Raw genomic sequence first — 16,554 nt, forward strand, 5'->3', positions numbered from 1 at the left:
TATATATATAATATATATGTTAAAAACAGTATAGCATCCCTAATATTCAAGGTAAAGATTTAAATTGTATTTGAAATATCAAAACTAAATCAGCAAAGTTATTTTTGTATAACTATATCAAGGTTTATTTTTTTTTTTATAAATCTTGTTTCTATAATACTAATTTTTATTAGTTGTAAGCATAATTTCATTTCCCACAATAATAGTAATTATAATTACAATATTATGATTATAATTATAGTCATGTTCTTATCCAATTATGTGATTTAAAACATATTTAAGAATCTAAATTTTTTGGCTGACATTAGTGATTTGTTTTAACATTGAAATAGAAAAAGTCTACTCTCACGCCTAATTATTTAAATAGGAAAATCACCCCTAAACTTCTCTATTTATACATACTTCTCATGATGCAATATCCACACTGAGACGCAGTAAATTGTGTTGGCTAGTACCCACAAATATTATTCTGTAGTGTTTGGCCATCTCATTTCATTATCAAAAAAACAGAGTGCTCTTTACGAGAGTATCTCTGCCACTGTCACTGCCACTTTCACATTCCCATCAAATACCATACCCTTCATTCCCATCAACTTATTCTTCTCATATTTCATCAATCACCATCAATTTTTTCCCAAACTAGTACCACCATCACCATGGCAAAATCAACAAAAACAGAGACAAACGAAACCAATCTTTTATTACCAGATTACACCTTCATTGACCCAGAAAAGACAACTTACTCTAATTCCACTTTCTCAATAATAATCACAGAAATCAAATCCCTCTTCTTTCTTGCTTCCCCCATAGCCCTAACAGCACTCATTTTCTACTCACGTTCCATTGTCTCCATGCTCTTCCTCGGCCACCTCGGAGACATCGAACTCGCTGCAGGTTCATTAGCCATAGCCTTTGCCAACATCACAGGCTACTCAGTTCTCTCTGGTCTATCACTTGGTATGGAACCTCTATGCTCTCAAGCCTTTGGAGCAAACCGTCCCAAACTGCTCTCTATAACTCTTCACCGATGCATCATTTTCCTTCTCTCTTGTTCCATACCCATCTCACTCTTATGGCTTAACATCTCAAAAATCCTCGTATTACTCCATCAAGAAAAAAACCTCACTCTTATATCACAAACCTATCTTTTATTTACTTTACCAGACCTCATCACAAACTCGTTCATTCACCCAATCCGCATTTACCTTCGCTCTCAAAACATCACTCACCCACTAACTCTAGCTTCACTTTTTGGCACAACCCTTCATCTTCCCTTCAACTATTTCCTCGTGAATCATTATAAGTTTGGAGTAGCTGGTGTTGCAGCAGCATCAGCATCGTCGAATATAGCAATCCTTATGTTTCTTGTTTCCTACGTTTACATAACCGGTTTGCATAAACCAACGTGGACAAAACCAAGTTTGGAGTGTTTCAACTTCGCGGGGTTCATGCCGTTGCTTAAACTCGCCGCGCCGAGTTGCATATCGGTTTGCTTGGAATGGTGGTGGTACGAGATCATGATTGTTCTATGTGGACTCCTTGTGGACCCCACCGCGACGGTGGCTTCAATGGGAGTGCTTATACAAACCACGGCGTTGATCTATGTTTTCCCGTCGTCGTTAGGGTTCGCAGTGTCAACACGCGTGGGGAATGAGCTTGGAGCGAATAGGGCATCTAAGGCGAAGTTATCTGCAGTGGTTTCTGTTTTCATGGCGGCGATAATGGGATTCTCTGCGATGATTTTCGCCACCGCGATGAGGCATCGGTGGGGGAGGATGTTCACCGGAGATGAGAATATTTTGAGGTTGACATCAGCGGCGCTGCCTATTTTGGGGCTGTGTGAGCTCGGTAACTGCCCGCAGACGGTGGCTTGTGGGGTGGTGAGAGGGACGGCGCGGCCGAGTGTGGCGGCGAATGTGAACTTGAGCGCATTTTATTTGGTTGGGATGCCCGTGGCGGTCGGGCTTGGGTTTTGGTTTAAGGTTGGGTTTTGTGGGCTTTGGTTGGGCTTGCTTATGGCCCAGGTTTGTTGTGCTGGGCTTATGTTGTGTGTGATTGGGACTACTGATTGGGATTTTGAAGCCCGGCGGGCCCAACAAATGACGTCAGCTGATGAATATAATGGTGACGGTGGAATGATGGATGGCCCGAAAGAGATGCTGACCAGCGTTGTTACGTTGACTTCATAGTCTTCTTGATCGCTCTGAAAATTGAAAACCATTCCGTGATGATGTAATATCTGTTTTTATTTTTGTAATTTTCATAAAAAAAAATGAGTATAATAGCAAGGGAATATGATATCTTAAAGCATTAAATTTGTTGAGACAAGTAATAAGGCGATAAGTATTTTTTTAAAACAAAAGAAAATATAATAATATTTGTGGTCTTTCTATTTATGGTGCTTTTATTCTTTCAACTGACAGAATTTCTTTCTCTACTAATGGAGGATCTTGTATTCTTGTTCCATCTCTGAGGAGCTGAAATGCAAGATACTCATTTTTTTACTTGGAATTGTTTAACCCCTCTCTTAAAAATGTTACTTACCACATTTTGATATGTATTCTGTTTTGGATCAAATTATAATATTCAGTTTTACAATCTATAAAACAAGTGAAAAAGAGCTCTTGTGATGAACTTTACAATCTAAAATAAATGGCGGTCAAGGGCTTTACATTCTAAAAGATAAAATAAGAGAAGGTGTTGTGTGAAATACAGAACGAGACACATAACAAAGAGATGGGGAGAGAATTAACAATTAACATGAATAAAATCATCAATCGAACACCTTTCACCATGTGCCCTGGACAGTCACTCTTTTGACTTACCCCATATGCACTCCTTGCATTTTCATCCTAACTAATTTTAGGAGGGGATCCATTTATTTACCGTAAATTAACTTATTCTACGTCTTAATTATTCATCCTAATAAAATTTAATAATTTGAGTTAATGGTAGATCTAAACTATTAAATTTAGCTTAAATGGATGATTAAAATGTATAGAGATAAAAACTTAGTTTTAGAGGAAGTGAATCCCCTCACACTAATTTATTACACAATACATTTTTCTCTCACAGTAATATTATATTGTATTGAATATTAATAAGATGATAAAAGTTAGAAATTAGAAAGGGTTGGTTGTAAATTGTAAGTTTGACTGTTTAAGCCCATATCATATCCTCTATTTTATCTCAGTGTCTTTAAGGGATAATTATACACAATTCCCTTCAATTTTATTAATTAATCAATATAACATTTTTTGTGTTAAACAAAAGTGTTGTGAGTAAGGGATTAATCCATTTTGATATGTGAATTTATCACTCTCATTAAGTGTCATTCTCATAGATTTTTTTATTCAGTTTTAATTCCTTAATTAAATAATAAAATACATTTAAAATTCACCCATTTTATATCTCACATGGTTCAATTAGTTGGTCATTTAAGCTTCACATACATAAACAAACATTACTTTAATTGTTATATAGATTTAATATATATACTTGTAACTATTTTTTATACTGTCAGTAAATTATCAATCATTCATATATTGATCATAATTGACTCTCAAATAAAAGTAATATAAATCAATGATAGATAAATACTAGCTGTGTAAAAAAACTTTACACTATTAGTATATAAATTTTAAACTCCTATTATATAGTCAAACAATCTGACCTATCTAGATTATTAAAAATCCAACATCACACATTTTTAGTTATGTATTTTCTCATGATGAAAATATTGGATAGGTTTTCATTTTGATTTTCTTGGAAAATACTTAAGTTTTCAGTTAAATTATACGAATCAATTCATAAAATTAGATAAATATACAACTGTTCTTTCTTTCATCATCAATGGTTGGTTTGTTTCTGTCCATAGTGATTAAACTCAAATATAACTTCTGTGATGAATGGTTAAACATTGGATGGTTAGCTTCTGTTCATTGTGGTTAAACAAAGATATAACTTCTGCCATGGATGGTTAAGCATTTGATGATATAGCTTCTGTCATGGATGATTAAGCGTTGTTATTGCTTCAAATCAAGATTACAAGCTGAGAGTTAAAAATGTTCATTCACCAGCTTCAGGAGATATTAAAGATATTTTACAGGTTATTTTTGGAAGATGATTGTTGGTTAGGAAGTTAGGAATTAGCTAGTTAGTTTTGTGTTAGTTGCTTGTTTTACAAGTTTTTCCCCCTCTTTTCTATTGTATAAATAAGCCATATTGGTTCACTTTTTCATTCAATTCAATAATGAGAATATTTTCATTCATTTATCATTCTTTCTTGTTTCATCAAGAAAATTAGTCTATGTCTCCTACCATTTCAACATGGTATCACAGCAATAATTATGCGCTTCCGCTTATGCCTTCATCTTCTTTGATTATTCTTGTTTTCAATCTCCTTCGTTCTTCCTTTTCTTAATGTGATGCATGAAAGAGGCACATCTGACTCAAATTGTTGGCCATAACAGAAGGTGATGTAATGTTCCTACAATGCAATAGTGTAGATGCAATGAAAAATATATTGTCACTCATGCAAAGTGCCAAAGTGTCATGTCGTTTGCTACTTTCCTATGTAAGTTCAAGTTGATACTTTTTCTGAGATGGAGCTTTACTTGTTGCATCTTTACACACACTTGTAATTGGACGTCTCATGTTCTTGGATATTTCTTGTATCTATTTTTCACAAACATTGCTCAAAGAGTTATAGGCGGACTTCTGACCCCAACTACCTCTTTTCTTGATTACTATATTTTCATTACCTCTGTCACACAACACCATTATAGTGTGTACTTTTACATAATTGAAGCAGCATATTAGGTTCAAGATTCCGATCCATTTTTTGTCTCTTTCATCATCAATAGTTGGCTCACTTCTGTTCATGGTGGTTAAGCTTAGATATAACTTATGTCATGAATGGTTAAGCATTGGATTGTTAGCTTCTATTCATGGTGGTTAAACAAAGATATAACTTCTGCCATGGATGATTAAGCGTTTGATGATATAACTTCTGTCATGGATGGTTAAGCATTGTTATTGCTTCAAATCAAGATTACAAGTTGGGATTTGAAAATGTTCACTCACCCGCTTGTTGGTTAAGAAGTTAGAAATTAGCTAGTTAGGTTTGTGTTAGTTACTTGTTTTACAAGCTTTCTTTTCCTCATTATTTTATTAATGATACTCAACTATAAAATCATGTTACCTATCATATTTTATGAATGAGATTTAAGTTTAAAAACATGTTTCTCACAAGTCATTGTTATATCATGATACATGATATTTATAGAGATGTTGTTAAAAATTTAAAAATCTATTAAAAACTTTTTCATCAATATTATTTTTACGCATGATTTACTTCAATTTATAAATCTATTTTTATTCTATTTCCAAGCATATATGTTTGCATTTTGGTATCCATCTAGTCTTCAAGATTTGTCTTCACTTAAATTTCTATTTTTATGTTATTTTTACTTCAATTTATCCCATCCTCTGAATCATTATGTTAATAGAAATAATTTTTCTACATAATAGGTTTTCTATTATGATTTACTCAACTTATTGAATTTATATCCATTCACAATAATTTTGTGTCATTCCTACACGTTATGATGGTCAATTTTTGTCAAGTGATAAGGAAAATACTATAATAAGACAATGAAAGAGTCTATCAGTAATCTACCCAATCATGTGTGTAAAAATGAAAACATATATACTTTATTTGATTTTATTGATGTTTTAATGAAATAAATACAAATCCACAAGTGTGCTAGCAATTTTTATAGGACTCTAGTTCTAATTTTTGGCCTATTAAAGAATCAGACACTGTAAGTAGGGGTTGATGGAGTATTTTTCTTTCCCGAAATTTGAGTAGTGTAAAAAACTTGAAGCTCTAAATCTTTGAATTAGTTTCTACTGGAAGAGTTTGATCAGAATGTATCAAGGGTTACAAGGTTTTTTCAGAGAGAGTTATCCTTATTACAACATGTAGATTGGATATCCTAGACCATCAATACTCCATTCATCCCATAAATATACTTGAATATTGTCAAATTTCGAATTAAAGACAAATAATTACAATGGACGCAATTGTAATAGATGACATGAAAAAATAGTTTGTTAATATGAAATAAAATAATTTAAAAAATTATAATTTGGTCTTGAGATAATGATGGTATATTATAAATTTATGATTATGTCATATCCAATATTCCAAAAATTAATCCACTAAAACATAATTTGATATTTTTCTTATAGTTTTTCTATTGATTGTTAATTGATATACCAGTTTAGAAATTAAATAACAATGCTAAGATGTATTTTGAAGTATTGGTTAAGAATTTAAAAAATTAAAAGTATATATTAAAAAATATAACTAATATTCTTTTACTATATTAAAGACACAATTGTCAATTAAAAGTTTGCATTAAAAATATAACTAATATTTTTTACAATATTAAAGACACCATTTTCCAATACAATTTCTCTATATTTTGTTTTTGAATTCTTAAATAATATCCTCAATCTTGTGTCGTGAATGGTTAAGCATTGGATTGTTAGCTTCTATTCATGGTGGTTAAGCAAAGATATAGCTTCTGCCATGGATGATTAAGCGTTTGATGATATAGCTTCTGTCATGGATGGTTAAGCATTGTTATTGCTTCAAATCAAGATTACAAGTTGGGATTTGAAAATGTTCACTCACCCGCTTGTTGGTTAAGAAGTTAGAAATTAGCTAGTTAGGTTTGTGTTAGTTACTTGTTTTACAAGCTTTCTTTTCCTCATTTCTCTTGTATAAATAAGCCATATTTGCTTTCTTTTTTTTCTTCATTCAATTCAATAATGGGAATATTTTTCATTCATTTCTCATTAGTCCATGTCTCCTATCATTTTAACAATTGTCATATTTTATGAATGACATTCAAGCATAAAAACATGTCACTGTCATATTTCTATTTTATTAATGATACTCAACTATAAAATCATGTTACCTATCATATTTTATGAATGAGATTTAAGTTTAAAAACATGTTTCTCACAAGTCATTGTTATATCATGATACATGATATTTATAGAGATGTTGTTAAAAATTTAAAAATCTATTAAAAACTTTTTCATCAATATTATTTTTACGCATGATTTACTTCAATTTATAAATCTATTTTTATTCTATTTCCAAGCATATATGTTTGCATTTTGGTATCCATCTAGTCTTCAAGATTTGTCTTCGCTTAAATTTCTATTTTTATGTTATTTTTACTTCAATTTATCCCATCCTCTGAATCATTATGTTAATAGAAATAATTTTTCTACATAATAGGTTTTCTATTATGATTTACTCAACTTATTGAAATTATATCCATTCACAATAATTTTGTGTCATTCCTACACGTTATGATGGTCAATTTTTGTCAAGTGATAAGGAAAATACTATAATAAGACAATGAAAGAGTCTATCAGTAATCTACCCAATCATGTGTGTAAAAATGAAAACATATATACTTTATTTGATTTTATTGATGTTTTAATGAAATAAATACAAATCCACAAGTGTGCTAGCAATTTTTATAGGACTCTATTTCTAATTTTTGGCCTATTAAAGAATCAGACCCTGTAAGTAGGGGTTGATGGAGTATTTCTCTTTCCCGAAATTTGAGTAGTGTAAAAAACTTGAAGCTCTAAATCTTTGAATTAGTTTCTACTGGAAGAGTTTGATCAGAATGTATCAAGGGTTACAAGGTTTTTTCAGAGAGAGTTATCCTTATTACAACATGTAGATTGGATATCCTAGACCATCAATACTCCATTCATCCCATAAATATACTTGAATATTGTCAAATTTCGAATTAAAGACAAATAATTACAATGGACGCAATTGTAATAGATGACATGAAAAAATAGTTTGTTAATATTAAATAAAATAATTTAAAAAATTATAATTTGGTCTTGAGATAATGATGGTATATTATGAATTTATGATTATGTCATATCCAATATTCCAAAAATTAATCCACTAAAACATAATTTGATATTTTTCTTATAGTTTTTCTATTGATTGTTAATTGATATACCAGTTTAGAAATTAAATAACAATGCTAAGATGTATTTTGAAGTATTGGTTAAGAATTTAAAAAATTAAAAGTATATATTAAAAAATATAACTAATATTCTTTTACTATATTAAAGACACAATTGTCAATTAAAAGTTTGCATTAAAAATATAACTAATATTTTTTACAATATTAAAGACACCATTTTCCAATACAATTTCTCTATATTTTGTTTTTGAATTCTTAAATAATATCCTCAATCTTGTGTCGTGAATGGTTAAGCATTGGATTGTTAGCTTCTATTCATGGTGGTTAAGCAAAGGTATAGCTTCTGCCATGGATGATTAAGCGTTTGATGATATAGCTTCTGTCATGGATGGTTAAGCATTGTTATTGCTTCAAATCAAGATTACAAGTTGGGATTTGAAAATGTTCACTCACCCGCTTGTTGGTTAAGAAGTTGGAAATTAGCTAGTTAGGTTTGTGTTAGTTACTTGTTTTACAAGCTTTCTTTTCCTCATTTCTCTTGTATAAATAAGCCATATTTGCTTTCTTTTTTTTCTTCATTCAATTCAATAATGGGAATATTTTTCATTCATTTCTCATTAGTCCATGTCTCCTATCATTTTAACAATTGTCATATTTTATGAATGACATTCAAGCATAAAAACATGTCACTGTCATATTTATATTTTATTAATGATACTCAACTATAAAATCATGTTACCTATCATATTTTATGAATGAGATTTAAGTTTAAAAACATGTTTCTCACAAGTCATTGTTATATCATGATACATGATATTTATAGAGATGTTGTTAAAAATTTAAAAATCTATTAAAAACTTTTTCATCAATATTATTTTTACGCATGATTTACTTCAATTTATAAATCTATTTTTATTCTATTTCCAAGCATATATGTTTGCATTTTGGTATCCATCTAGTCTTCAAGATTTGTCTTCGCTTAAATTTCTATTTTTATGTTATTTTTACTTCAATTTATCCCATCCTCTGAATCATTATGTTAATAGAAATAATTTTTCTACATAATAGGTTTTCTATTATGATTTACTCAACTTATTGAATTTATATCCATTCACAATAATTTTGTGTCATTCCTACACGTTATGATGGTCAATTTTTGTCAAGTGATAAGGAAAATACTATAATAAGACAATGAAAGAGTCTATCAGTAATCTACCCAATCATGTGTGTAAAAATGAAAACATATATACTTTATTTGATTTTATTGATGTTTTAATGAAATAAATACAAATCCACAAGTGTGCTAGCAATTTTTATAGGACTCTAGTTCTAATTTTTGGCCTATTAAAGAATCAGACACTGTAAGTAGGGGTTGATGGAGTATTTTTCTTTCCCGAAATTTGAGTAGTGTAAAAAACTTGAAGCTCTAAATCTTTGAATTAGTTTCTACTGGAAGAGTTTGATCAGAATGTATCAAGGGTTACAAGGTTTTTTCAGAGAGAGTTATCCTTATTACAACATGTAGATTGGATATCCTAGACCATCAATACTCCATTCATCCCATAAATATACTTGAATATTGTCAAATTTCGAATTAAAGACAAATAATTACAATGGACGCAATTGTAATAGATGACATGAAAAAATAGTTTGTTAATATTAAATAAAATAATTTAAAAAATTATAATTTGGTCTTGAGATAATGATGGTATATTATGAATTTATGATTATGTCATATCCAATATTCCAAAAATTAATCCACTAAAACATAATTTGATATTTTTCTTATAGTTTTTCTATTGATTGTTAATTGATATACCAGTTTAGAAATTAAATAACAATGCTAAGATGTATTTTGAAGTATTGGTTAAGAATTTAAAAAATTAAAAGTATATATTAAAAAATATAACTAATATTCTTTTACTATATTAAAGACACAATTGTCAATTAAAAGTTTGCATTAAAAATATAACTAATATTTTTTACAATATTAAAGACACCATTTTCCAATACAATTTCTCTATATTTTGTTTTTGAATTCTTAAATAATATCCTCAATCTTGTGTCGTGAATGGTTAAGCATTGGATTGTTAGCTTCTATTCATGGTGGTTAAGCAAAGGTATAGCTTCAGCCATGGATGATTAAGCGTTTGATGATATAACTTCTGTCATGGATGGTTAAACATTGTTGTTGCTTCAAATCAAGATTACAAGTTGGGATTTGAAAATGTTCACTCACCCGCTTGTTGGTTAAGAAGTTAGAAATTAGCTAGTTAGGTTTGTGTTAGTTACTTGTTTTACAAGCTTTCTTTTCCTCATTTCTCTTGTATAAATAAGCCATATTTGCTTTCTTTTTTTTCTTCATTCAATTCAATAATGAGAATATTTTTCATTTATTTCTCATTAGTCCATGTCTCCTATCATTTTAACAATTATCATATTTTATGAATGACATTCAAGCATAAAAACATGTCACTATCATATTTATATTTTATTAATGATACTCAACTATAAAATCATGTTACCTATCATATTTTATGAATGAGATTTAAGTTTAAAAACATGTTTCTCACAAGTCATTGTTATATCATGATACATGATATTTATAGAGATGTTGTTAAAAATTTAAAAATCTATTAAAAACTTTTTCATCAATATTATTTTTACGCATGATTTACTTCAATTTATAAATCTATTTTTATTCTATTTCCAAGCATATATGTTTGCAATTTGGTATCCATCTAGTCTTCAAGATTTGTCTTCACTTAAATTTCTATTTTTATGTTATTTTTGAATTCTTAAATAATATCCTCAAATACATGCTTTCATTCTTCTTTAATTTTTTATTTTTGCTTGTATATGCATATACATGAGCCTGTAGTTTGCGAAGATTTGTTAAGTGATAACATGATACGGCACATATATATAATATGCAGCACCAATACTTCATTACTTAAACAAATTTTAGTAATGACAGAGGGAAAACAAGAGTAAATTAGGTTATTTTTTCAGACAAGGGTTTTCCTTTTTAAGTTTGTTTGTATAAGATGAAGTAGGTTGTAAGTACTACAAAATGTTTTTATATTTCTCGAATTAAAATCTAACCTTACTTTACAAAAACATATTTAACCAAAAACATAACAATAATTGTTCCTACCCGGCGAATCGAAGAGTCACATACTTGGTCGCCGAGGTGGGTCCCGCGTGTTGGGACCACCAGAATTGACCTTAGAGACAGCATGCCTTCAGTACCTCACCAACCCACGGGCCAGCACGACAGACAGACTGTAGAACGGCTACCAAACCAACCACAGGCTAAAAGACAAGAGTGGCACAATGTACGGTCCTAGCAGACTGCCTGACACGGGAAAAGCAACCCCCGACAATACCTTTGGTCGGCCACGCGTCGCACCACTTGCCAAGTGGCCAAAGTCAACTCTCCCTTCTATAAATAGGGATCTCTACCAACAGGAAGTATCTTAACCTCTTTACTCTTTAACATTACTCACTCTACTATTCTCTGCCTTCATTATTCTCACATTTCCAATTCACTTAGTTCATACACTGACTTGATCGTCGGAGAACCTTTTCAGGTACCTCCACCGGCGGGTCCAACTCTCCTACCTCATCTTGCTACTTTGATGACTATCCTCTTCTCCTTTCTTAGCAGCTGATCAATCACTATACGTACCTTTGTGTTCTAGGAAAGAACATTGGCGATGTCTGTGCTTCCAACTCACACCATGGTAACCACCAGAAACCGAGCTCTATCTACCAGCCAAGTCGACCTTGCCCCAAGTACTCTTCCCCCACCAAGACAACTATCCCATCAAGCCAGCCGAAGCCACCATACCACTCCAGAACAACAACAAACCACCCAACACCTCCTCTAGATGCTGGAATGCCAGGAGCGGCTCATCCAGCAACAGGCCGACGTAATACAAGAACTCCGCCAATCCAAAATAAACCCTGAAGATAACTCGGAACGCCCTATTCATGAAAGTAACTGTGAAGAGTCAGCGAGCGAGTCCCGCCCACCATCCCAACCAACCCCGCACCACTCTTGTGGTGCTAGACATCCTTTTACACCTGCCATCATGGCTTACCCATTACCCTCCCATTTCAACCGCCCCACAAACATGGACCAGTATGATGGAACGGCGGACCCACAAGATCACCTTGACGCCTTCGAGGCTTCTATGTTATTCCCTGGGGCGACCGACCCCATCATGTGCAGGGCCTTCCCCCTGACTCTTAAAAAGGTGGCCCTCCAATGGTTCACCCGCCTGGCTCCAAACAACATCAACACTTGGGGAACTCTAGCTTCGACCTTCAACACAAGGTTCACGACAAGTAAGGAGCAACCAAGGTCATCATACACACTATCTGGCATTCGCCAAGGATTCAATGAATCCATCCGGGCATATCTAGATCGGTTTAATACCGAGGCCATAAAGGTGCGTACTCTAAGCCCCAAAGTAGCAGTGCATGTCCTCGTTATGGGCCTTCAGGAAGGTCTTTTCTGCACATAATTGGCCAAATACGCCGACCTTACCATGGAGGACCTCCGCTCCAAGGCCCAACAATTCATCAATCTAGAAGAAACCCACCATATCCACACCCATACCGAGCCCCAAACACATCACCCCTCACGAGAAACCAAACGGTCAAGACCCCACGACCTACCCCGCGACCTACCCTCACTAACCAAAAAGGCCAAATACTCCACCTATACCCCCTGAACGCCAATCGTTCACGAATTCTGCAAGAGGTCCTCTCCACTCACCTCGTCCAACTCCCACGCCCACGCCCTACCAAGTCAGGCCCGCAAGACCGATCCAAATATTGTGACTATCACAGTATGTTCGGCCACTTAACCAATGACTGCACCCAACTCTGGGATATCATCGAAGATCTCCTACAGGCTGGTCATTTACAGCGATTCATTGCAGGCCTGGAGCAACGTCGACGATCACCACAACATCGTCGACCAGAACCTCCAAGAAGGCGGCCCCCTCCACAATTTCAACAACGTCGCCCTACCCCACGACCTCAGGCGGATAGGCATCGGGCAGACAACTGAAGGCCCAGTTGATATCAACACTATCTGAGGAGGTTTTGTCGTTGGGGTACCTCTAGGACCGTCCAGAAAAAGTATGTGCGGGAGGTAATGCACATCGCTGCCAGAAACTTCCAGCAGAGACAGAACTACAGATCCGCTCTCCCCATTACTTTCGACAATCGTGATTATGCAGGTGTCGTCCAAGGGCATGATGACCCCCTCGTCATCACCGCCAAACTCAATAACAAAAAGGTTAGTCGCCTGTTCATTGATCAGGGTAGCTCGGCTGACGTTATTTTTCAAGATCTGTTTGAAAAAATGGAGCTCCGGGACCGCGACCTTCTACCATATGATGGACAGCTGGTCGGATTTTCCGGTCAGGGAATCACCTCTAGGGAATATGTAGAGATTTGGCTAACAATCGGTGACCACCCCATGAGTAGGACTGTCCAAACAAAGTTCTTGGTCGTCGTGTGCGATTCAGCATACAACGCCATAATCGGCCAGCTAACTTTGAACAGGCTTGGAGCAATCGTCTCTACACCCCATCTATGCATAAAGTTCCTCTCAATCAGCCTCCAAGTCTGCACAGTAAAAGGAGACCAGCACTCGGCTCGTAGTTGCTACCAGATGAGCCTCCGCCCCCACTTCAGCAAACAGCACGTCCCCCCCTCCAAAAGATCTCGGGGCGTGCACATGGTAGAATTGGACGTTCGGGCGAACGAATGAGACTTTCGACCACAACCAGAAGGGGAAAAAACAACTCTACAGTTGGGCCAATCCCCAGGACAGGTAGTGTACCTTGGCAGTTCCCTTCTGCCAAGCCAAAGGTTGTGGGTGGAGACATCTTTGAAGGCAAACTAGGACCTCTTCGCCTATTCAGCGGCAGATATGCCTGGTATAGACCCTTCATTTGCCTGCCATCGATTGACAACAAAACAAGGTGCTAAACTAGTGGTGCAAAGAAGGCGAAAAATGGGGGCTGACAGGACCAAGGAAGTCGCTTTGAAAGTGGCTGAGTTGCTAGAGACGGGTTTCATCCGCGAAATCACCTACACCACGTGGTTGGAAAATGTTGTGTTGGGGAAGAAACCATCAGGGAAGTGGCGGATGTGCATGGACTACATGGATCTCAATAAGGTATGCCCTAAAGACCCTTATCCTCTTCCAAACATTGACCATTTGGTGGATAATTCTTCAGCCTATCAGTACCTGTCCTTCATGGACGCATACTTCGGTTATAATCAGATCCCGATGTACCCTCCCGACCAAGAAAAAACAGCGTTCATCACTGATCAGGCCGCCTACTGCTACACTGTCATTCCCTTTGGTTTGAAAAATGTTAGGGCGACTTATCAAAGGATGATGAGCAAGGTGTTTGTCGGCAAAACTGGAGAGCACATGGAGGTCTACATGGATGATATGATCGCCAAAAGCCTCCTCGGCGAAGATCATGTATCCATTTTGGAAAGCATTTTTCAACAATTCCGCAAGTACAACATGCGGCTAAATCCAGAAAAATGCACTTTCGGAGTGGAGGCGGACAAATTCCTCAGTTTTCTTCTGACTAGCCGAGGAATCGAGGCAAATCCGTTCAAATGCCAGGCAATCATCGACATGAGGAGTCCCCGCACGATCAAGGAGGTCCAACAGTTAAATGGGCGACTAGCTGCGCTGTCCAGGTTTCTCCCGTCCGCCGCCAAGCATTCCCTCCCCTTGTTTCAGTTATTGAAGAAGAGCAAGAAGTTTGAATGGCCTGAGAGTTGCAAAGTGGCGTTCAACACTTTTAAACAATTTTTGGCCGCCCCACCTATTCTCTCCAAACCATTACCTGACGAACTTCTGTATGTGTATTTGGCCGTATCCAACGGAGTAGTAGCGGTCGTGCTGATACGAGAAACGGCAGAAGGTCAAAACCCGATTTATTTCACAAGCAAGGCCCTACAAGGCCCGAAACTGAGGTATCAGAAGCTGGAGAAAGTGGCGTATGCATTGTTGGTCGCCACACAAAGGTTGCACCAGTACTTCCAATCTCATACAAAAATTGTCAGAACCAACCAGCCAATCAGGCAATTTTGCATAAGCCGGAGTTGGCTGGGCGGATGATCACATGGTCAATAGAGCTCTCTCAATTTGACATCCGTTTTGAACCTTGCACGGCCATCAAGAGCCAGGTCCTATCTGACTTCGTGGCCGAGCTGGCCGCACTAGAGGGTGATCCAGAACAGGTATGGACTATCTTCGTCGATGGATCTTCTAACCCGAGAGGCAGCGGGGCTGGAATTCTGCTGGAAGATGGACAAGGAGTAACCATTGAGCATTCCCTCACTTTCACATTTCCAACATCCAACAATCAGGCAGAATATGAGGCTTGCATCGCCGGACTACAGCTAGCAAAAGAAGTGGGCGCCCATAAGGTATTAATTTGCAGCGATTCCCAATTAGCTGTGTCTCAAATTACAGGTGCATATCAGACCAAGGACACCCTCCTTGGGAAATATATGCTAAAAGTAAAAGAGCTCATGGCCGACTTCGATGAAGCGACCATTCAGCATGTGCGAGCAGATATCTTGTCCAAACTCGCCAGTACCAAATGCCTCGGGAATAATCGGTCCGTCGTCCAGGGAACAGTCTACCACCCAAGTGTCATGACGGTGGAACGAGTGGAGATCCCAGACAACTGGATGGGCCCTTTCATCCGATACATCCTCCATGGCACCATACCTCCCCACCTGAAGGAAAAGCAACGGTTCCTCAAGTGTTCCTCTTGGTACACCCTGATCCGGGGAACATTGTATCGACGAGGATTCACCGCCCCTTGCTCAAATGCCTAGGTCCGGATCGGGCGGACTACGTCCTCAGAGAAGTTCATGAGGAAAGTTGTGGGCATCATTTGGGCGCCGCCTCACTTGCTAAGAAGGTGTTACGTGCTGGGTACTACTGGCCCACAATGGAAAAGGACGCAACAGACCTCACTCGAAAATGCACTTGTTGCCAACTTTTCGCCGATTTCCACAAAGCCCCACCAGAAGAATTAACCACAACACAAGCGCCTTGGCCTTTCTGTAGGTGGGGTATGGACATTCTGGGACCTTTCCCTCAAGCAACGGAGCAGCTGAAATTTTTGATAGTCGCTATAGATTACTTCACCAAATGGATAGAAGCAGAAGCATTGGCTACCATCACCTTAGAAAATATCCAGAAGTTCACTTGGCGAAGCATAATCACTCGTTTCGACATCCCGTCCGCCATAGTAACGAATAACGGCACCCAATTTGCCGATCGAAGATTCCAAGAATTGTTATCAGGCCTCTGCATCAAACAACACATCACTTCAGTAGAGCATCCACAGACTAATGGGCAGGCCGAAGCAGCAAACAAGGTCATCCTGAAAGGGATAAAGAAAAGGCTGGACGAGTCAAAGGCAAATTGGTCGGATCAACTCCATCACGTACT

At 36.1% G+C, this 16,554-nt stretch overlaps 3 protein-coding genes across 3 annotated transcripts in view; all 3 read left to right on the plus strand.

Moving 5' to 3' along the window:
- Positions 439-2,270, plus strand: LOC109349895 (protein DETOXIFICATION 51-like). The gene has a single exon (XM_019590946.1). It carries the CDS (start codon positions 657-659, stop codon positions 2,187-2,189), a length of 1,533 nt encoding a protein of 510 aa, XP_019446491.1. The 5' UTR covers positions 439-656; the 3' UTR covers positions 2,190-2,270.
- Positions 13,990-15,932, plus strand: LOC109350451. The gene is made up of 3 exons (XM_019591687.1): positions 13,990-14,238; positions 14,347-14,942; positions 14,975-15,932. The coding sequence occupies exons 1-3, from the start codon at positions 13,990-13,992 to the stop codon at positions 15,930-15,932; spliced, it is 1,803 nt and encodes a 600-aa protein (XP_019447232.1).
- The window catches only part of LOC109350452 (uncharacterized protein K02A2.6-like), a 1,035-nt gene continuing 529 nt past the window's right edge, over positions 16,049-16,554 (plus strand). Inside the window, exon 1 of the mRNA XM_019591688.1 lies at positions 16,049-16,530. Within this exon, the coding sequence (XP_019447233.1) occupies positions 16,049-16,530 (482 nt within the window). The remainder of the gene's footprint in view (positions 16,531-16,554) is intronic.

Source organism: Lupinus angustifolius, chromosome LG06, assembly GCF_001865875.1.
Source record: "Lupinus angustifolius cultivar Tanjil chromosome LG06, LupAngTanjil_v1.0, whole genome shotgun sequence".
Taxonomy (NCBI): Eukaryota; Viridiplantae; Streptophyta; class Magnoliopsida; order Fabales; family Fabaceae; genus Lupinus; species Lupinus angustifolius.

Bases quoted from the DNA above. Each gene is read 5' to 3' on its own strand.
- LOC109349895 (XM_019590946.1), top strand. From the start codon at position 657: ATGGCAAAATCAACAAAAACAGAGACAAACGAAACCAATCTTTTATTA.
- LOC109350451 (XM_019591687.1), top strand. From the start codon at position 13,990: ATGCCTGGTATAGACCCTTCATTTGCCTGCCATCGATTGACAACAAAA. The intron at 14,239-14,346 runs GTATGCCCTAAA...GGTTATAATCAG, and splicing joins ACTACATGGATCTCAATAAG to ATCCCGATGTACCCTCCCGA. The intron at 14,943-14,974 runs GTATGTGTATTT...CCAACGGAGTAG, and splicing joins CCATTACCTGACGAACTTCT to TAGCGGTCGTGCTGATACGA.